This window comes from Saccostrea echinata, unplaced genomic scaffold (assembly GCF_033153115.1).
Source record: "Saccostrea echinata isolate AGI-Se365-2 ecotype Australia unplaced genomic scaffold, CSIRO_AGI_Sech_v1 ptg000033l, whole genome shotgun sequence".
Taxonomy (NCBI): Eukaryota; Metazoa; Mollusca; class Bivalvia; order Ostreida; family Ostreidae; genus Saccostrea; species Saccostrea echinata.
This window is the reverse complement of record NW_026889782.1, coordinates 10,366,851-10,390,201: the sequence shown is the minus strand read 5'-3', so window position 1 is coordinate 10,390,201 and position 23,351 is coordinate 10,366,851. Positions and strand designations below refer to the sequence as shown.

Here is a 23,351-nt window from a genome sequence, read left to right as displayed (position 1 = left end):
GATTTTTTTGAATAAATATACGTTTAAATTTACATTTTGATATGTGTTATTGAAATTAATTTTTAATCATACAGTCTACTTCTTTAAATATAACATCAACTTATTCACATTAAGCTTAATATGAAATTATTCAAGTGTTAATCGATTAACATAGAATAAGCGTATTTTCTATCTCATTGAATTAGAATAAAAATGAATTTTACCTGTTAATAACAAGGACAAATTAATAAACATGCACAAATTTGTTTAATATGATCCTCATATGATAATTCTCAAAGTATGCATACGATGCGCATACGCAACTAACCTTTCATATGTGTATCATATGCATATTGTTTCATATGATTTACATATCCGTTATCATATGACCCACATATGATTCGCCACATATGATACTCATATGATTGAATATACATATGATTTTCCTATGATCCTCATATGAAAGCGATGCATATGTGGATCATATGTGGCGAAATTGCCTATGTATTAGTTAAAAGGAAATGAAAACAGCAATTTTTTTATTTATTTATCTGTTCTTTTATTAAAACAATCTTCTTCTTTTTTTAAATGATTTTAACCATGATTTAATGATATTTAAATACGTATTTATAGCAAAGGATTTAACTCATTGCATCATAATGATATTCTCTGTCAAAATTATCAAGTAAATTCTTCAAGACTCTCTTTTTTCTGAATCAAAAAGAAGAGCAAATTTCTTATTAGATGCTACATGTAGCTAATAAATATTCATAATTTATCTCAACATAGGTGGACCAAAGAATCTTCAATGTTAGAAAAAATAGGAGGGATTAAAGGTGAAAATAATTTGCTAACTAGAGGATTTTTTTTTTTTTTTTTGCAATAAAAGTAACTCAATTAAAAACAATATTGAAACGATATTTGCAATATACATAATACCCTTAATTGAAAAACCAGGCAATTAATTCTTCAGTAATTGAAAAAAAACGAATAAAATATTGAAATGAAAATGAACAAACCAACCTTGTCAGTTTTTCAGACAATTAATTCTTTATTTGAAAAAAAAAAAGAAAAAAAGAAAGAAACAAAATGAAATGACTGAGAATAAAATATCAAAATTTAAAAAAATAATAATAATAACAGTCGTTACTGAAAATCGCCTTGTCATCTTTTTCAGAAAAATGAACCCTACCGGAAAGGGATATTTTCGTTTATTTTGGCCAAGATTTACGACCTTTAATTCCACCACAATTATTTCAACATAATTTCTAAATTTCAAAATCAGATAATAAGATGTGAAATTTGTTATGAAAATAGGTGGATAATCAGTGCAAACAAATATTTATACTGAATAAACATTGACAAATCAATTGACTGTAAACTAAGTGTTGACAGTAGATTAGTTAATGGTGACGTCGAACATGCACTATAGTATGTCAATCTGAAAATAACATACTAAGAATGTTAGAATGTTAGAATGTAAGAATTATATATATTTAGGACCTCCCATGTTTTGTAGTTGGATATGATTTTTATCCAACGAGTTGTGTGTTTTCTTTTATCCCCGAGCCTTAGCGAGGGGATAAAAACACACAACGAGTTGGATAAAAGTCATATCCAACTCCAAATCATGGGAGATTCTTTTTAGGGTGAATTCACCATGCATCGGACACCCTCACACTTCAACAAGTTCTAGCGATATCGCTACCGACAGAATATTATCAAAATGGAACTTAACATGTAGTATGTGGTTAAAATATAATTTTTTGACACAATCGTGCCCTATTTATTAAGAGAATATCATTAAAAACCGATTTTTTCGAAATAAGTCATGTTTTACCATGGATCGGACAATATTCACCATGCATCGGGCATACGATATTTAAACCATTAAAATATTATACCTTGATCTCGGTGCTTTAAAATGAGTGATTTTGAAACATTTTTATCTTTTATTTATAAATTAACTCTGATTAAATTTGAATGACTATTTCGATTCACAAATGTGAAGAGATTTGGTTGCATCACATCGCCTTAGAAAGGCTTTTGCAATGCTAGTAATATGGCAACTCGCGCCTTTGTCTCTCGTGGGTTATCATCATCTAGTATAAAGAAATAAATTGAATCCACTTCTAGTCGTCATATATCGATAATTTGTATTTTCACTGAAATTTAGAGTTTGTATTTTCTATTTTCGTAAAAAACAGCTGTCATTTGGGTTTTACATGAAAATAGAAGTGATTACCCACGAATCGGGAAGTGTCCGATGTTCGGTGAAATAAGCATACCAGTTAAAAACAACTCTAAAAAATATTATACAAAAATTGAGGTAAAATTTTTGAAAAATTTCTGTGAAATTATCAATCATTGAAAAATTTTACGCAGGTCCGACACGTTCCGTTGACGTTTATTTAAAAGAACGACAACTCTAAAAATTGCAAAATCGTAAAATTCTGGTTACTCCCTATTGTTGATGCAAAATATGACGTAATTTCAAGGCCATTCTTGTGGTATCTTTATCACAACATGAAAATAAAAATCGGCATCATTTGAAAGTTAAATTCTTCACGTACCTTTTAAGACAGAAACAAGTAAAAACACGGGAGACTCAGGTTCAATGAAAGTTTATTGCTTAAAGTTGTCCAAAGCAAGGTATGTGTCCGATGCATGGTTAACTCACCCTATCCCATGTTTAATACTTCACAACCAATGTTTTACACTGTTTTATATAGGACTCCACTTTATTTTACTTCATCACGCTAACGCAAAAAACATTGTGACGTCACAGCTGCACTTAACTGTGGGATATGAAAAAAATATCCTATGAGTCATATCCACGGAATAGAGGGGGTAAACATGGGATATATATATATATATATATATATATATATATATATATATATATATATATATATATATATATATATATATATATATATATATATATATATATATATATATATATATATATATTCATTTTGTGGATTTTCGTTCAGAAAGTAATATAGGCTGGTTGAAATTAAATGTATGTTTAACGTCACGTATAAACTTCAAAACTTAAGAGGACGGGAGGAAAAATTAAACAACCAAGATTATCAAACAAATGAGTCTTTAATTGAATCTTTAATCATCTACATGAATTAATATACTATACATATTTGTAATCATGTGCAGGCTTTTTGTTAAATAATCATTTCTTTAAACTTGTACCTTTACATGATGGATTGTTTAGACTCAGCTCAAATATACCTCAAAGAAGGCCAAAATATTGTCTAATTCTATGGGATGTAGTTTCCAGAAGTAAAAAGTAAGAGCAAACCGGTAAAGAGACATTAAAAAAATATGTTGTTTTTTTTCAAAGTTCCAATTTCTCCAAAACCTACTCGCGCGGGAGACCTTAATCGTAGAAATAACTTTGGACAGCCATACATGTATTCAGAAATTTGATTAAAAATTATGATGAAATAAATTTTGTGTTTTAACACATATGAACTTTTGATGAAATTTATATAAAAATAATTTACAAAATATTCGAAATCTACGAAATATATAAGACCATTCCAAGTCTTTTATATGTTAAGCGTCCGCGGACGGATTGGTTTTGATGGTAGAAAATTAAAAACAAACACAAATTGAAATGCACATTTTTGAAACTCAATTTACTCTACAGTGTGGGGAGAATTCTCAAATGATGATGAGAAATTCTAGAACTTTGTTTAAAATGTTGGGATTTTTTACCCTTTTGGTTTATTTGTTTTTTTCCAAGTAGAAAGATAGGTTTTCGAATTTAGGGTGGACGCTAAACAAATACAAAACTTGGAATGGCTTAAAAGTAGAAGTTTTTATATCTGGAAATAAATTAAGTAAAGTCACATTAAACAAAGACCATTTTAAAAATGCTCACACACGGACACACACACAAACGTTTTGGTAACTCAAAATAGTCCCGAGTGAATCTGTATTTTATTGATGATGGAATTTCCAGAACATCTAATATTCACGTCCAGGATTGTCCACGGCTGTTCTAAAAAATTGACCCTCCACACAACACCCGGCATTCATCAAACATCAATTAACACATTTACGCAATTATCACACATACGAGTCGGACACTCTTTGAGGTAGAGGATTGACACTAATTCCTTAAATAAATATTGAGTGAAAAATTCCTTAAAGTTCTTACTGTTTAAACATCAAATGATACATTGTAGATAAATAATTTTTAGCATATGTCAAAAATAAGTAACTACATTTGTGTATTTATTTTCCATTTATAAAGTTAAATTTCGTTGCATCGTAAATTAATTTCATAAAATTTACTATGTGAATTTTTTCATACATTGGTATTTTTGTATAAGAAATATACACAGAAATATAGTGCAAACGTTCTAGTTTTTATAATGTGCAAAATATAGATCATTTATACACTTGAAATCTTTTATTTTCGATCATTCAACGGCTGGTAATTTTCAACGTTCTAAATCAATATTTTTGGACACATTAATCCATCTAACGTCATGCAGTCCTAAAGAGAATTCAATTCATAGGCCAAACAGTAGAAAACACAGAGGGAAAAAAATTGTCTGAGGATATTAGGCTAAAAGCAAACAGTCGACAATCGCATTTTGCCCCAGAATACAGTCAATCAATGTTTTTTTATCCCTTCGAAAAGGAGTTGGATGGGATATAGAAACGCTCTGGTGTGGATGGGAGGGTTAGTTTGTCCTTGTGTGCATAAGGAAATTGACGTAATTTGCATTCAGATCGAAGTCGAATGCTGCCTTGATTTATAGATATTCTCTTTTGCGATGCGATACTCCGCTTGCTTTGCCCTTGTTATACATTTTTTTCAAACTCTTTTTTATTTTGATATTTCTAGCGTTCTCTGTTCTGCCAAGCCTCTTTCTTTACTCCGCACTACATTATAAACAACAATGAAGGAGAAACTTCAGGAGTACTGTGCAACAATATGTTTGATAAGTATCGTGACTCAGTTGTAGATACTGGAAAATGTCAAGGAAAAATAAGAAAATTAGAGTTCAAAAGTTTACCAAAATCAAAAAGATCTAAACGTATGACTTTTTAATACATTATACAATCATTCGCCACGAAAATGTAAACTTCCATCTTTTTGACACCATAGGAAGCTGCTTTCACCCCAATAAAAATGAAACTCGTAAATTTACGTACCTTGTCAAAAACATTAAATTTTGTAAAATTATTTTGTCAAAAGGATTCTGATTGTACACATGAGTTCTCCGGATCTGAATTTGAAAAAGACGCTTGATTTTCTGATTAACAATATATGTGTAAATTTTTGAGATAATGTGTCCAACAATCTATACTAATTCCTTTGCGTACCAATTGCGCCCCGTTAAACGAAGAAAATACTTGCCTTGGCCATCAACTGGACATTTTGATATATCGACGGCGTATTAAGAAATAACAATGATTACTTTCATTCGTATGTCCATTCAGTTTATCCCAGTGAACTTGAAATAAAAGATTCCACAGAGACTTACACATCTGTTCACATTTGGATATTTTGCTCGAAAAAGAGGTTAATGGTAATCTAACAACAAAACGTTATGATAAACATGAGGACTTCAATCTTTAATCGACAACTTCCCTGATTTATGTTGCAAAATTCCCTTACTGTCTGTATAGAGTTAATGTCTTCAAGTTGATTCAATATGCAAGAGCATGCTGTACGTACGAACGAACATTTTTTTAAAAGGAGACAAGCTATTGACAAACAAGTTTATAAAACAAGGATATCAATAGTCTCGTTAAGAGTCGACATTTCGCAAGTTGTATGGTCGATACAATGACATTGTCAGCAAATATAGTCTACAAGAATCATTACCTCGAATGGTGACGTTTTTCATACCTATTGTTAGATTATTATTTACACATTGAATTGTCTTCGGATTTTTTCCTGTTTGCCCGATCATGACGAGGAGCAAACGGCGGGTGTGACTGGTCAACAGGTAAAGCTTATTCCTCCATGGTACTTTATGACACCTCTGATGTTTGTAGAGGTCAGTTTTTGCTCTGATTCCGATTTGAATTGTTTCAATGACTTTTGACCTTGATTGATGTTCGTAATCTTTATATTTCAATTTTGCGGTAATTGATGATATAAAGCTGATCTAGTCTACAGTGTGACGTACAAAACATCGTAGCGAACCAAATATCTCAGCGACAGGTCCAACATCAGGTTTTTTCTGTTTTTCGGGGGGTTTTTTTACCTTTCAGTAAAAACTGAAAATGTTAGACATGTTTAGTATAGCAATATATAGAAAGCTATATTTTTTAAGGAACAAAGAGGCTTTTAGAAACAAAGTCACATGTAAAAGACTGAAATTTATAGAAAACTGTAAGAGTTCTCGACGCATGATACATGTAACATGGAATAAAGACATCCCAGAATGGACACCTTTTTCCATATTTTTTATGTTCCAAAGACAAAGAAATTGATGTCAAATAGAAAACTAAACTTTTTCATAAACGCGATAACTTCAACTTTTCTATCTTGAACTACTTTTATTTATGTATCTTCATATACATGTAACTATCTTCTGACTATTATAATTATGTCTCCCACGAACAATTTCTAAAATGAGGCATGTTATTGTGAAATTAGTTGATCATACAAGGATATCAGCAGCAACTTCTTTTGACGTGGAATTTCTTTTGAAGTTAAAATTTCACAAATTGTGCTGTCGATACACTTACAATATTTGCACATGCATTTTTTTGTTTAGTTAACTGTTGAAGGACGTCTTTCACCAGCGAGAACAAATTGGATAACAAAATGTTTGTGCTAAATTGAAAAGCAATTTAATATGCATCCATTTTTAAAAAAAAATAGAAAAAAAAAAAATAAAAGCCACTCGAAAAGAGGTATAATTAAGTAATAGTAATTTTTCACATTTCAAAACTAGCAGAGGATACGTTTCTGCTCACCTAAACCGAATATATTTTGTTTTCAATCATCTGCTTATCCGCTTGGTTCGCTTTCCGTCTACCTGTATTCCTTTTACACAAATATGAAAGAGCAGTAGTGTACTAAATAGTCATAATGTTATGTAGGCACGTATCCGCAGATAGTGTACATTTAAAATTTAAGAGATGAATTGTTTATAAGCCTGAAGTTTCTAATCCAAGATAAGGTACATTTTGTGAACACTAAGGTTCTCGTCAACAGGATTTTTTCTATGCCTTTTTGTATAAAAATAAATTGAGGAAAAAATTCTTTGCAATTTCTTTGTAAAGAATCTTTACTTTTTGCAAAAATGGTTTTTGGCTTCGCAAGATCTAAGGGGAAAAATGCACAGTCAATAAAAACGTTTTTCATACTTTTATCAGCATACATGTACATAGATTTCTCTGTAGCTGGGATAATTACCTTGAGTTATGACATAGCGAAAGAAGGCGTTTTATGGCTTTTGTCTCTGCTTTTTTCATAAATAAAAAAAAAAAACATTAATTTTAAAAGATATAAACAATATATTATTTTTTTTAAGTTTACCCCAGGATATAATATTTACATAACTTTCGGGAAAATGAGTTTTTGGCGTCTCATTAAATGTCCCTTATTGCCAATTAACAAACTTGCTAATGAAATAAAATGAAGCTAATAACCAATGCAACCATATATAAGTAAAAAAAAATCGACGATTACTGGAGACTTTTAGGAAAAGCAAGCTCCTAGAAAAACTTCTCTTTTTGGCCATTTGATAGATGCTATATATATATCATTTGATATGTTTGGATTTATCCAGTGGCTCTTAAGCGTACATCTTGTGATTCTGAATAATGAAGTGATTACTCATCAAACTCAAGACAATGTTAAGATCAAGGAAGACTTTGATTTTAATATAACTCACATAATTATTCAGAGCATCCTTCTTTGTGGACCAGGCATTATATGCGATAAGTCGATCCTGCCTTCTCTTGGGATTCGAATTGACTCAAATGTGTTTCTTCCGAATAGATGCCCACCGTGTTCTTGTGACGAATCTGACTGCTATACCAAGTGGATTTTTTCTGTTCCCTGCTGTCCCGATTTATTCTTTCAAAACGGTTTAGTGGAATGCACCGATACTTATATTGTACCGTTCAGATTTTCCGTTCCAGACTTAATGGTGTCCCACTGCCCAGTTAGTACAGATGCTGTTTTATCCAGTAACTGCACAAAGGAACAAGGAGACAATGATCGACTTCACCAACCGCCTGTGGCTTCATCATCGAGCTGGGTATCATATAAAAACAAATATTGCGCCATATGTCATAATGAAACAAATTACTTGGAATGGATATTAACTTTCAAATGCCTAGCTCCAACGGATTTCAACTATCGTTCATCTTTCGATGACCTTATTGCTTTTGCCAAATCAGAATTTTGTGGCATTCATTTTGAGCATCCAAACCTGGGGCCATATCTGAAAACTTGTTCTACTCGTTACAATAGAAAAATTACCACATGCAATGTGTCAGGTACCTGGATGCATTTTGACAAACAAATACAAAAGGCGTGTCAAAGCGGCTATGAAGCGTCTCATGGCATGTTTAAAAATATATTCTGCAAAATTTGCAACCCCCCTAAATTTGAAGAACAATTTTTGATCACATCTTGTGAACACTCAAGCATCTTTGAGGATGTATGTTTAAATATGCCTTTATTGCAGGCTTCATTCCCCCACAAAAACCATTTTTGTTTCGTTTGCAACCACGGCGACAATAACAATGAATACTATAGTGATGTAATACACTTTGAATCCAACGAGTCATACTGGGGAAACGAATTCAAATTTGACATTGCAGTTCTATATCTTGAAGAGCATGTTAAAGTGTATTTGCAGGAACATTTGGAAAAAACAGAAACAGATGAACTTAACATCAACACAGGGGGTATAAAACCAACAATAGATTCAATGCAGATTAACTTTCCAACAGCAGTGGAAATTTTTGACCTACCTGCAGCAAATACCATCTGTTCAAGGAAATCAGATAATAGTCATGCTCCCAATACCACACCGACTGCAAATTTCTCACTTTTTCGTTATTCTGTCAACGTGACAAATCTTATCTATGCCGGCTTCTCTTTGTCAGGTAGAGGAACCTGCACCCCAGGGATACTGCCGAACTATACAATGTCCTTACAAAGAAATTGTTCATGTTATGTGGGGTGCACTTTCGACTGCTGTGACGATTTTTCTTTGAAGCAAAAATGGACTTGCATCAGTGATGTGTACCCGGGAAGCAGAGAAAATGATACGGTTAAGAACTTCCGAGCAATAAATGGATGTCTTCGAACAAATTATTTAGAAAAACTCTGCACACAGAGAAATGTTTCCTATTTTTACCATTCAATTCCAATAAATAAAGGAATTATAACCTATGTCAACTTATTCTGTTACCTGTGTGATGAAATCAACGACAAACAATTCTTTAATCAAATCGCTTACAGTTTAACGAATTTAGAACCTTGGGTCTTAAAGGTCACCTGCAAATCATACGTTAACTATCTCAATTTTCAGTCATTCCAAGAAGTGATAGAAAGTTTCCAAAGGATATCATGTGATATGAGATTAGGTGTTCCGGATTTCACACAGAGATGCAGTGACGTATGTGACGTAGAAATATCATCTTGTAACGTGTCAGGGACGTGGAAAACATCTAACAAAGATGTACTAATAGCATGTGAACATGCAAATGCCTTGACTTTTCCGCCGGTAAAGTCGGGATCCATAATCTATAAGAACAAATTCTGTTTAATATGCAATCCCACTGAAGTAAATTCATCCCAAATAATCCAGACTTGTAAACCAGATGAAGATTCAAACTTAATCAAAGCTTGCCTTCAATTTCAAAACATTCATGTTTGTTCCAAGTACAAAAATATTTTCTGCGAAATGTGCAATGAAGTGAACGTTTCTTCCTGTGATGGTTATGTCTACTGGAACTACTCCAAGGTTGAAGTAGATTCCAGTACTATAGTATATGATTTTAGCTTCCGGTCTCCATTTTCTCTAGCTGCATATGATAAAAATGATGACCTGACATTTCAGGAGAAATCCATTAGCTGCTTACCAAACCAAATCTATGATGAAAGTCTTGTAAGTTTCATTTTCCATAATTTGTTGCAAAAGTGTTCGGCTTTTTGTAATTCATATATCAAAAATATAAAAAAAAGAAACAAATAACAAAATAAACAAAAAACAAACGCAAGGCAAATTAGGCAGGGGTGTCTTTTTATGAATGAAACATTCTCGAGAAGGAAACAATAAACAAACAAAAAAAAATTTTGCAGGGTAGAGGAAAGCTTTAACTCCCAAAGAGATTAAATGTTTTGAAGTGTGAACTATGAATTAACCGATTAAACCATTTTACCACCAGAATATTATAATGTATCCCTTGATTAAAATGACACTAGAAAAGATATGTTATAGTCAATGGTTGTAAATATTTTTATTCAGAAATCATAAGGAGAGGCGGTAAATAAATGTTGTTAACCATTCAGACTTTCTTTTCAGGATATTTAAAATAATGTCCATGGTATCGTATTCCACCTTTGTTTTCTGAAGTCCGTTTTTTTTTCTACCCTCAAGTATTATCAGATGACTTTCTTTAGCAATGTTAGGGTTGGGGATTACTGCATTATTCTTAAATTTCATACACTTACGTAAACTACTATAAAAAATATAGATTTCTAGAGGAATCTCAGAAAAAAAGATTTTGTAAAACCAATACTTTATATTCTAGGTATTAATAATAACTTTTACGACTAAAATACGGTAAACCATCCTTTAATTGAATGCAAGAAATATCTCTTAATCTCTTAGTTTTACTTTAAAATGAGTTAAATAATATTTTGCGGCATTCATTTTGAGCATCCAAATCTGGGGGCAGACGTGAAGCTTTGCTCCACTCGTTACAATAAAAAAAAAATTCAAATTGATATCTAGAATAAGAGATTTTCTTAATTTACATGTTCATTTCCGATTACATGCCGATAAAAAATTACATCCTACTTTTAAAGATTCATTCAACCTCAATGTTCATTCCCTTGTTTTTTTTTTTCAGAAATCATGCAAAAACTTGACCTGTTTTCCTGGCAAAACCCTCCGGAATGGTACCTGTGTTTCGATCCTTGCAACAACCGTAAACCTGCGTTACACTCTGGCTACTAAAGTTAAATTCACCGTTCTGACAAACAGTAATGGAACAATCATGGGAACATTACTCAACTTCAAAACCTTGATAGAGGAGAAAATATTTCAAATGACTCAAACTGAGACATATAATACTCACATTGAAAATTTTATCCTTATGGTCTCCATGGGCTGCAGTACTTTAAATATTAGAGAGGGAGAATTTTACTTGTATGTTAAATTTTTTGTAAACGAAAAAATTAACCGAGATGCATTGGAAGGAAGACTAGTTCTTTTCATGCAAAAGATGCAAAAGGCTGAAAACTGGACCCTTTCGAACGAATCTGTTGTAGAAATCAAGATGTCTGTTAGTGAAAGAGCATTTATGTTGCCCTATCTATCAACAAGATTTAACAGAAGGCGACAGTGTTTCATCCTCCATGACGATCGTTATTGCGAGCCCAGCATATATAGAAATACCGTGATAAGTCCTTTGCTGACTTGCCCACAAATTCAAATCAAAGACAATGATTTCGGATCAAAATTGGTCGATATTCAGACTGATTACACATTCTCTGGGTTGCCAATTTATCAGTCAAAGGATGCTAACATTGGATACCGAATTTGTGCAAAAGACTTGTCAAAAATTAAATTGACGAGCTTGAAAGATGATGACAGGTTTCTGTCTACATTAACTTTGATTTGTATTTGTGTTTCGCTTGTAGCCCTTCTGCTGACTTTCTTTACGTACTGTCTATTTCCAAGCATTAGAACTCTTCCGGGAATTAACAATATGATTTTGGTTTTGTTTTTATTTTTGGCACAAATGTGTTTGATTTTTCGTCCTCTGTCTTATACATCTGGTCTGGAAATTGTCTCTGCTTTGTCACATTTTTCATGGCTGTTGGTATTTTTTTGGCTGCAAATCTGCTCTTTTCACATGTTTCGTGTTTTCACTGCCAAGCAAAGATGGGATAATTCTCCAACATCTATCAAGAAAACAGTCACAAAGTATTTCTTGTATGCTTTTGGTAGCGCATCGATTATTGTTACTTTAAACATTATTATCTCCCTCATATTATCTAATGGCAAATATACAGGCTATGACAAGGCGTTAACGTTGATGACACATAAGACTGCTTTCATTATTACTCTTCTGGTTCCGTTAATTTTTGTCTGCTTAACTAATATATTTTTTTATATTTTGACGGCGTACAAAATCTGCTCATCTCCTGATATTGAAAGCAAAACAGGAAACAAGGTTCAGTTTTCTGTTTATATAAAGCTGTTTACATTGACCGGCCTTTCTTGGATGCTACAAATAATTGACGCTTTTATAGATGTTTCAGTGTTTTCGTATTTTGTTGCAATTTTGAACGGTTTGCAGGGGTTGTTAATCTTTCTTAGCTGCGTCTGTAATGAAAGGGTTTGGAATTTGTACAAGATAGCATGGTGCAAAAATATAAATTTCCGCAAACATCCTTCCACATTAGGTTCCCAAACACACAGGTCTTCAAATTAAAGATTTTACGAGTGTTAACGTAACCTCTTACCCGAAATTTTTAAGACAAAATCTGTTAAAATGTTAAGTCTAAAATATTGATTTTAAAACCATTTTAATATAATCCTGGATAATGTTTTTTTTAATAGTAATTAGCTTTTTCAATGAAGAATAAATTAAATATTACATGTTTTTTGTAAGGTTATGCTTAAAGTTTCTTCTCTAAAATATAGTAATGAAGGGTAAAGTAGTTTTTATGCATAATTATGAAGAAAAAATTGCTTACAACAGAGTTAAAATAATAGCCTTGTGATCAGTTAAAGATATATTTGTCGTAGGGAGATATTGTGAAATATTTACATACATTGAATATTTTTTCCCTTTATTTCTAATGAAAAATACAGTCGTAATATTGTGTCGCCGCTAAGCAAGCCACTTGTATAGATTTCAGTTACAAACATATTAACGATACAACAATTAATTAAACTTCACGATTTTTTTTTTCGCGAGATTGTTATTTTCACGAGATCTGGTATTTATAAGTAAAACTATATGTTCTATAAAATGAATCTCTTTATAGTGATATATAACACAATATATAGTGATATATATTTTGGAGGTCCAGATCCATGTTTGCTCTGCTCCTATTTTGCATTGTTTAATTGACTTTTGAGCTTGAATAATGTTCGTTATCTCCATATATTTCATATAAGCAGGGATGAAGTATTCTGGAGCAAAGTGTCTAGAGTAATAACATGAATTATTATTGGAGGGGATACAGAAAAGCAAACGTGTGTGATTGTCTATAAGTGAGTTAGTGAGTTAATTCTGTGCAAAAAGGAAATGACATTATTTGCATCGGTATCGATGCCGAACGCTGCCTTGATTTATAGATATGCTCTTTGTGAGGGGATGCTCCGCTTATCGGTGCTCTTGTTATTATTTTATTTATTTATTTTGCAAATTATAAGTGATATGCAGTACTAAATCCTTCTTTATTAAATGATTTATAAACAAAACAAATCATTGTTTTCTTTGTAAATACGGAAATGAAAATATACATAACTCGTTTCAGCATTTTAATAACATAAAGGTTAAAAGCACAAATCATTAATATTTAGTATTATAATTGTAAGGAAAATATCATTTCAATAATTTGTTTCTTCTTTTTTTTTTTTCAAAATCCCACAATGAAGGTTTTCAAACATTTATTAATTCCATTATATTAATAAGTACTCCCTACTCCTACTTCATTAGTGGTGAACATAATTTACAATTTTTATTTTTTTCATTTCTTTTTTTTTTTCCGAACAACATTTTTGCTCTCAAAATTTTTCTTAGGTTCTTGATGATGGGCTACAATCAATCATTTATTTCACAATCGAAAAATGTAAATCTTTATGATAAACTCTTTCTTCACATTTTTTTGTAAACTCTGCTTTGGAAATTGTTCCGGGGGTGAGAGTTGTCAAGTTATCTTGTGGTAATTAAGAGTTTACATGTACTTCAATTGATTTAAAGGCTCAGGTATGATCCCTTTAAAAAAAGTGCTTAGATCCAGTTAGTTCAAATGCATATCAATTGGCGATTAACTCTGACAAAATGTATTTGTGGTTAATAAGCCTTGATTTTCCCTTCAAAATATGAATATAATGATTTCTTAATCGATTTAGAGTGTTGTATTTTTCCTCCATGCTTTATCATATACTATTATTGTTTGTTTGTTTTTTTTTCACGCCCCTTTGTGATCTTTTCACCCATATTGAGACCCACGACTTGCCGGTTGAGGGCTACAAATTTAACCCCTACTCGGAATGAACGCCCTTTGAGCAGTGAGGGATCTTTTTCATGTTAGCACATAGAGCGAGGCAAAGCCCCGATTTATGTGGTCTCAGCCAAAGGACTCGTCTCCACGTTTCACAGTGGATTCAGTCCTCTGACATAAGAATCATCTCCTTAACTTGCGGCTCAAGAGCAAGAGTTATGACCACTGCACCATGCAGGACACTATGTGCTTTTGTATATTATGGATTTTATATCAATTTTTGTTACACATAACGTCAATTTCATCATTTTTTAAACTTTATTATCATTATCGTAGTTTCTTCATCCACTGTTCGCTCACCTGAGCTGAAGCTCAATTGAGCTTTTCTGACCATCGGTTTTCCGGCGTCCGTCCATCCGTCCATCTATCGGTCTGTCTTTCAACTTTTAACATTTCCAACTTCTTCCTTAGAAGCTGAACTTTAATCAAAGTTGGTACATAACATCCATTGGTAAAGTGGATTGTTAATTATTTAAATAAAGGGCCATGTTTCCTCCAATGGGAAGATGGTCAAGGAGAGACAAAAAAGGGATTGGCCATTAAAATTCTTCTTCTCAAGAACCAGTGAACAAGGAAAGCTGAAAAAAAAAACGGAAGCTTCCAGGGATAGTGGGGCCACAATAGTGATTATATAGGAAGAGAATTTTAAGAGCAAACCATGATAAATTATATCAATGTAGAATCATCGACTGGTATAATAGATAAAATTATGTTTAAACCATGGCCCTTGCATTGAGTGTGGAGCCACAGAGGGCAATCAAAAATACAGACGAATACATTTCATTTAGGATAAAAATCTCATGCAGAAAGTCAGAATCAAGATGACCCTGTAGATCTTTGTAGCCCATGGGCCACTTGTTGCTTTTTATGTCGTTTGTTTTACATGTATTGATGCATTGATACTTTAACAATTAATTTATATAATGTTTGATATATCATGAATGTTAAATATCGTGTTCCTCTTAAGGACTGATAATACAAACAAATTTTGAAAATACATCTTCAGCCATGTTCATGTTAGTAAAATAAATAAGTTTATTCGAATAGATTTAATTTTTCATTTAAAGTTTAACAATAATTGGATTTAAGGTGACAGAAACTTGTATAGAGTGTTAAGAATGGTTCAGAACAGTAGAAATTTGAACTCTATAGAAAGTTTACAATTTATAAATAATTTAGAAGTTTAATATTTGCATCATTAACAAACAAAATTGCTGCTTTTTATGTCGTTTGTTTAACATGTATAATTTCATCTCCTGAAATAGTATGCTAGCATTGATATTTTAACTATTAATTCATATATAATGTTAGAGGATGAATGTTTAATGCCATTTCCCTTTTAACACATGATTATTTCTAATTATTATAGTTCGTGTTCTTTGTACATTATGCCATTATTTATCATGCTGAATATGATCAATTTCGTTATATATTATATTTATTACATAATATGTGTGTTTATGTCATTTAAATAAATATCATATTTATTACAAATCGTGTTTGTTATATATCATGTTAGCCAAATACATATATATTTTTGAATGGGTTTTTTTCTGCTTCACATAAAACAGATTGTCACGTACTGTCACCTACATTCCTGTAGAGTTTAACGGCAACATGACAGGAATCAATTACTTAAAATGACAGATCCTAATCAAAGAATTTTATTGAATTAATATAATCCTAAATTCAAACATATAGATTTGAATTTTACATACATATTGAGACGTTTATTTTGATACAAATATAATCAATTAAAAAATGAAATAATTAGATTTAAAGAGTGGTCATAATACACTGCTCCCCCGTTATAATTCCCCCCGTTATAATGCCATCCTGCTTACCGCCAAAAAATACAAAGTCCCGATTTCCTCGCTAATAATCAAGCCACGTTGTTTTTACAAGCTGCATTTAAAGCTTCTACGTTTCCTGGGTGTGATAAATTGCATACTTGAATTGAAAAATTGCGTGCATATCTATATTTCAAGGCATTTTAACAAGTTTTAAATATAAGGAAGATCCCGGGTCAAAATGTGTTTTATTAGGACACCTGACGTGACTTGAAATTGTGATTCGCTTACGATGCGATATTTGGAATCTAGGGATTTTGCATCAGAAAATATCGCAGACTTTTTTTTCATTATCATTATTAAACAATTAAAAAACGGTAAACCCATAAAAAACAATCAACAATAAATAACTATTTTAAAATTAAACGTACCAAAAAATAACCAAGATTTAATAACAATGAGTGTAAATTTCTTCTGCTTTAAAGTGTCCTAATTGCATTCCCCCTTTTTAATGCCGCTCCTATTATAACCCCAAATATACCAAGGTACAAAAGTTGGCGGTAAAACGGGGGAACACTGTACATGCTGTATATGAATTTCCATAAAAGGACCATTTGATTCTGAAAGGGAAGGGGGGGGGGTAAGCTTGCAAACATTTTCGAGTAACACAAGATAATTTATTTTCATATTAGTCAAGGCAGATAGTTTATTTTCAATATGATCAAGGACGGTTTATTTATTTCCAATATTTTTGATGACAGATTATTTATTTCAAAATCTGCCACCACCCCCTCTCACAACAAATGTTTGTCCCAAAATTAGTCATTCAGGGTTCTCCATTATTGCGTGATGTCCACGCAGAAAATATATAAACGAGGTTAAACCGGATTCGATGCAGAAATATAGGACTGCGTGCGTCTCAAAATGCTAAAAAGTTCGTCCCTTGTATAACTTTCCCTAAGGACAAATCGCCCTCCCCCTTTCGAAAAAGAACTCGCACATCATGAAAAAATTCTTAAAAATTCTGCAGATATGAAGCATAATTTATTGAAAAACTTCTGCATGTGAAAAAAGAAACGCTTTCTGTGGCCTTTAACTCGACATTCGTATGTCTACTCGATTTATCCCAGTGAATTTGAAATAGAAAGCACAACAGAATCTGACAGAGTCACATCTGTTGAATATTTAAATATTTTTCCTGACTATAGATATTAAGGGCCAGCTAAATTGAATGACAATTGAGATTTCAATTTTTCCATCGTCAACTTTTTGTTTGTGGAATTATTCCGCTATCACCTGCAGTTGGTGTTTACATCTCCAAACTTATTAGATACTGAACCTGCTAGAGGAAGACGCTCTTATATAAGGTATTTACTGCCACCCGGTAAATTAAAGTTTCCAGCATGAAACTATTTTGCTGATTAGTTTTATACAAATTGCTTGGCCTTTCTTTTTAGTCTTACTTTGACTACGAAATGTTCCGTTTATCTGATCAATGCATAAGGTGTGACCAGTCAATGGGGGGTGGGGGGGGTGGGGGGGGGTTGAGGTGTATTCTTCCTAGGCACCTGATTTCACCTCTGGAAACTCCAGGGGTCCGTGTTTTCCCTTAAAAAATACAATTTTATAGTTTACCATAGTCAACTATAGTGATAACTTTGAGACTTTGAAAACTATAGTAAACGATAGTGATAACTTTGACACTTTGATTAACTATGGTGAAAAATATAAAAATCTGATTTACTTTAGTGTTAACTTTGACAATATGAAAACTTGAATTTACTACAGTGACCTGACACTTTTAGAACTTTGATTTACTATAGAGATCATTATGAGAACTTCGATTCACTATAGTGGTCACTGTGATATCTTTGAAGAACTATAGTTATAACTTTGACACTATGGAAACTTTAAGATACTATAGTGATCACTATGAAACTTTGATTTATTAAAGTTATTTCTAAAGTATATTTTATATTGTTGTATTTAAAAAAGTTAAGTCAAAACGTCTCGTTTATATACATGTACTTAATACCATTAAATGATGTACGTAGTTTACTAATATAAAAAAAAGCCAATTGAAAAAAAGACAATATTCATTTTAGAAATGATATCCAGTAGGAGTCTTTGAAACCATAATTTTTTTCATAAAGAATAAAATTCAAAGGGCTGAATATGAGTCATGCTAATCTTGGAGGGTCAGAAAATATATAGTGGGGTTAAACCGGATGCCATGGGCTTACGTCAGGCTACGCATGCGCGAGAATGCTAGAGAGTTCGCCTCTAAGACAACTTGCCCTTAGAATAATTCGCCCTCTTCGAATTAGAATATGCTTATCACTGGCAAACCTCGCTCTAAAATCTGCACATCGTATTTACATGTATGTATTCTTTGGCGTAACCAAGATCTGAATTTCTCTTTAATACATAAATCCTTATATAATAACTAAATTCTATGGTACAAGCAATTTAAATAAGTAGGAAGAACTTATATAGATAGCTTAACAGCTTGAACATGTTGGATTAAAAACTTAATTCAACTAGATAGTCTATACCATGTTTACTGGCATTAGTTTTGTACATCAAGGTTCGCAAAATAATTTGATAGACATCATTCCAAATATAGCTTGATAAAGGTTTTTCAGGTGAGGGAGAGGGAGAAACATCAAAAAAAGAAAGAAAAATTCTGCGAACTACAGATCTGTGCTATACGTGTACCATCCATCTTTCCAATGATAGAATCTTCCGTATAAATCTATAACTGATGTCAAGTCCAAGCCGTTATGGATGATATGTATCGAAATAGCCCGATTTTCTTAATGACAAAACTATAGGCCAATCGGGGATCAAATTTAACAATTTTGCTATGAAAGTACACAGTCGTAACTGTGAAAGTACAATTACTCAAAGTAGGCAGATCAATGTAGAAAATGTTAACTAAAGGTTAACCTGTGCCACCTTTCAGGTAACCATTGAACTCGTCCATGGATGCATTGACGGTCGTTGTTACAAGAACAGATAATATCATTCTAATAACAGAGTGTCACTTTGCTTGATCAATCATGCTAAAGTTTCACATGTTGATTACCATATTACTCATTGATTGGATGTTTGATTTGAATGAAATCAATGCCACTTTGCATAAGAAACACAGAATCCAACAATACCCCGATAACACTGGCCAATCATATTGAATGATGTTTACCAGTGCGGCAGTCAGCAGCAATACGTGGTCAGTCAAAGACCGTTTTCTATCCTCAAAATAATATGTGTCATATTTGTTTTGATTTGACCGAATGGAGTTAATACATGTACGTATGAGAAAATTTAAAGCATGAAATAAGTAAGGCTATACTCTGCTACTATTGTACTATACAGCGATCAATATCATTATTATAAGGATTAAAACTTGCTTTGCCTGTCTACATGTGATAATTGTTTACTGCATTCTCGTGAACAATTATTCAATACGATTGGTCAGTATTGCTGGGTTCTGTATTTCATATGCAAAGTAGTATTGCCTGCATTGAAATCAAACATCCAATCGATGAGTAATATGGTAATCAACATGTTAAACTTTATCACGCTCGATCAAGCAAAGTGACACGCTGTTGCCGGACTGATAGTATGGGTTACCCCTTATCCAAGATATTCGACTTTTAATTTACTCCAATTTCCATTAGGAATAAAAACTGCACATGTTATGAAACTAGTGTATAATTCTTCATGTCCGTACGGTAGCAAATACCGTCACCAGTCTAAACGTCAATAGCAAACAGTGCACACACCTGTGCTTGTAAGACCAAATAGCCTAGGTCTACACATGTGCGATGAGATTGTCAATCGCATCTCCTCAGACCTTCTGGCGAGCTCGGAAAAAAACACGTTGTTTTTTCCGAGAAGACCATTCCGTTATTTAAAAAGAGACAGGGATAAAAAAATGCACAAAATTAATATTTTTTTGTGTTAATCGATAACCTAGCATCGCTTTAGATAACTCGAGACCCTCTAGTGCACTAGTACAGGGTCGGATCCAGTATGCAGTTTTTGAAAAAAAAGGGGGGGGGGTGTTCTAGGTCGCACGGCAGGTACTTAAATTCAAGTCCGTAGCAACGGTATTCAAAGGGGGCAACCTCTAAAAAAGTTGACAAGCAAAAATGATAAATAAATAAATCAAAATTACAACCTGTGCACCACACTGTAAAATCCTATTTCGGAAAAGGGGGGGGGGGCTTCGTCTAACTTTTCGGTACATTTTGATTTCTTTTAAATGTTTGATTTTCCGTATTTGAACCTTTCCGCAACAAAAAGTGCACGGGAGATTCCAATGCAAATGAGAACTTATATTTTTAAATTATAAAAAGAGATTATTCTTTTTAATAGTAAAAGTGACCCCCACCCCCACCACCACAACATACTACGGGGACATTTTGAACCTTTCTCTTCATTGATTAAAATATCCCCATAATATTAGGAGATAAATATTCTCTTATGGATACTCCCTTTCATAACTTTTTATGCATACTTCTTAAAGTTAGTTACTTTAGAAGATGGTCCAAAAATGGCATAGCTGTAATAGCGCCGGAATCTTCCGATGATATCAAAGTGAAATCTTTCATTTACGTGTGGGTCGTCGAGGCCCGGGGCCGGGGTTGTGAAGGTACACGGAGGAAAGCAATAAGCAAAACTACATATCTAGAAAGCATAAAGGGCAGAGGTTGAAGTACTTATTTTATTGAAAATACTAGACGTAAAAATATCTATATCACAGAAGAAAAATTCTCTCTCTCTTCCTCTTTCTGCAAAATTAAAGGGGGTTCCGACACCGGAACCCCACTCCCTGGATCCGCCAATGGAGTTAAAATTCAACCATTACGATACCTGCACGCTTAAGCCTCTTTTAATTCTGTTGTTAATTTTAAAGGCTACATTACAATTGTGATATATACCTAGCTAGATCAACAGTTCATATTCATATCATTTCAAGGTCATGATTTTTTACCATTACAGCCTAATTAAGCAGACTTAAATAACGATGAAAATTATAAGATACATGTAAAAAAATTTAATAAATTTAATTATACCTTTGTAACAATCACTAAATCTAGAATTTTCGTTGAATTTCGTTTAGAAACACATGCATATGGTCCTAGTATTGAAGTCCTTTTTTAAAGGACAGCAATTTGTCTCAATATATGAGGAGCAAAGAATCTTCAATGTTGGTAAAAATATGAGCTCTGGGTGAAATAACAGTTTCCCGTCATGAGACACCATATGGAAAACACATGGAAAACTGAAGTTTACATCATGTTTCCTAGTGGTTTCCGCAGTTGATGCCAGGTTATTCCGTCAATTTTCCGTGGCACGGAAACTACTACGCTCCGATTCCATTAGGTATCTCGAACCATGGAAACCTCAGGAAACCTGAAGTTTCTTGAGCCTCCATGTAGTTTCCCGTAATGGGAAACCTGAAGATTCCACTGGTTTCCATAAATAGGAAACTGCTTTGAATCGGAGCGTAGTGGTTTCCATGGAATGGGGAAACTGGTTGAAATCCTCAGGTTTTCCATGAACGGAAACTAGAGGAAACTTCATGATTCCTCAAGTTTCCATGACTCAGGAAACTACATGGAATTGGAACGTAGCGGTTTCCGTGTGATGGAAACTTGGTGGAACTATCTGGTGTTCCTTAAAAGGAAATTACAGGGAATCTTTAAGATTCCCTTATTTTTCTAAGAGGGAAGCAATGTTGAATTGTGGTGTAATAGTTCCCATACCATGTAAACTAGAGGGTAGGTTAAGCATTTCAATTTTGGGAAATGATTGACAAGCAACTGGAAGCTCAAGGATCCCTGTATTTTCCATGGTAAATCTTTCTTTTCTAGAATGTGAAAAAAACAGCAGTTTTAAATCAAAATATATATTATTAATTTCGTTGGTAAACTGTGTTCTCTTTTCAAAATCTTTTAAGAAAATGTATAAAAAGAAATAGCATTATCAAATCATATGTTTTATAATCTATTTGATGTACAAAATATTATTTTAAAATTATATCACAATTAATAAAACCATGTAAACAATGTAGTAGTCTTTCACATCTAAGTCCATTCATAAACTTCATTAAATACTCAGTACTTCTTTCAACCTCAGCTTCCTTTGTATTTTCTTCACATCATCTGCAATCTGCAATACGTTTTCATACAAAATTATTATTTGATGTAAGAATTGTATGCTTGAATATTATTTAGAAATCTGACAAGATCACTCAATGTCTTTTAATGTAACAATATTGGTGATTAGTTTCAGTCTTTAGATTTAATGACCATGAAATCAGAATAATGAACGATACATAATATGATTGAGAATATAACCATCTCATAGAACACTGCTTTTAGTTGAGTCAAATAGAGAGAAATGTGCTCCAGACAAGGATATTACAAAGAGTTTTTTTTTAAATTGACATTTGACCTAGAAAATCGGATAAGATCACTATACATCCTTCATCCCATGACACACAAGCCAGATCATACCAAGGGAGAACAATTATGCTCTGGACAAGATATACAGTGTATTCTGATACTGACCTTTGATCTAGATAATTGGTCCAAGGTCACTTTTTACCCTCTATCCACAGGCACTCTTTGAGTTTGGGCTAAGAGGAGAGAAAATATACTCAGGACAAGTGACATCAGATGGAAAGACAGATCATCTCATGGCATCCGCAGAACAGGACCCAAAAACAATGCATATATATGTAAAGCTACATGTATATCTGTATAATTCAATATGAATACATCATATCTTGCATTGCATACACATGCTTTAATCATGTTTAATACCTTATGAATAATTTCATATTGCATGTACACTCAGCTTACATACAAATAATCTAAATTTCATCAACCAACATTACAGCCAATCAAGATTTAGCTAATCAACATTCAGTACAAGTTCTATATGCTATATCATATGTACAGACACATACTAGACAAGTATTATTTACCTACATTCTAAACCTTGTTTTATGTCACTGAAAATTAAGGGGATAGCCATTAACCAATTTTAACCCCTATTCACATACATGCATGTTGTAATGT

At 32.7% G+C, this 23,351-nt stretch overlaps 1 protein-coding gene across 1 annotated transcript; it reads left to right on the top strand.

The window, feature by feature from the left end:
* Positions 1-11,445: 11,445 nt before the first annotated feature.
* Positions 11,446-12,660, top strand: LOC133198107 (probable G-protein coupled receptor Mth-like 4). Its single transcript, XM_061334251.1, has one exon. The coding sequence runs from the start codon at positions 11,446-11,448 to the stop codon at positions 12,658-12,660; it is 1,215 nt and encodes a 404-aa protein (XP_061190235.1).
* Positions 12,661-23,351: the final 10,691 nt, after the last annotated feature.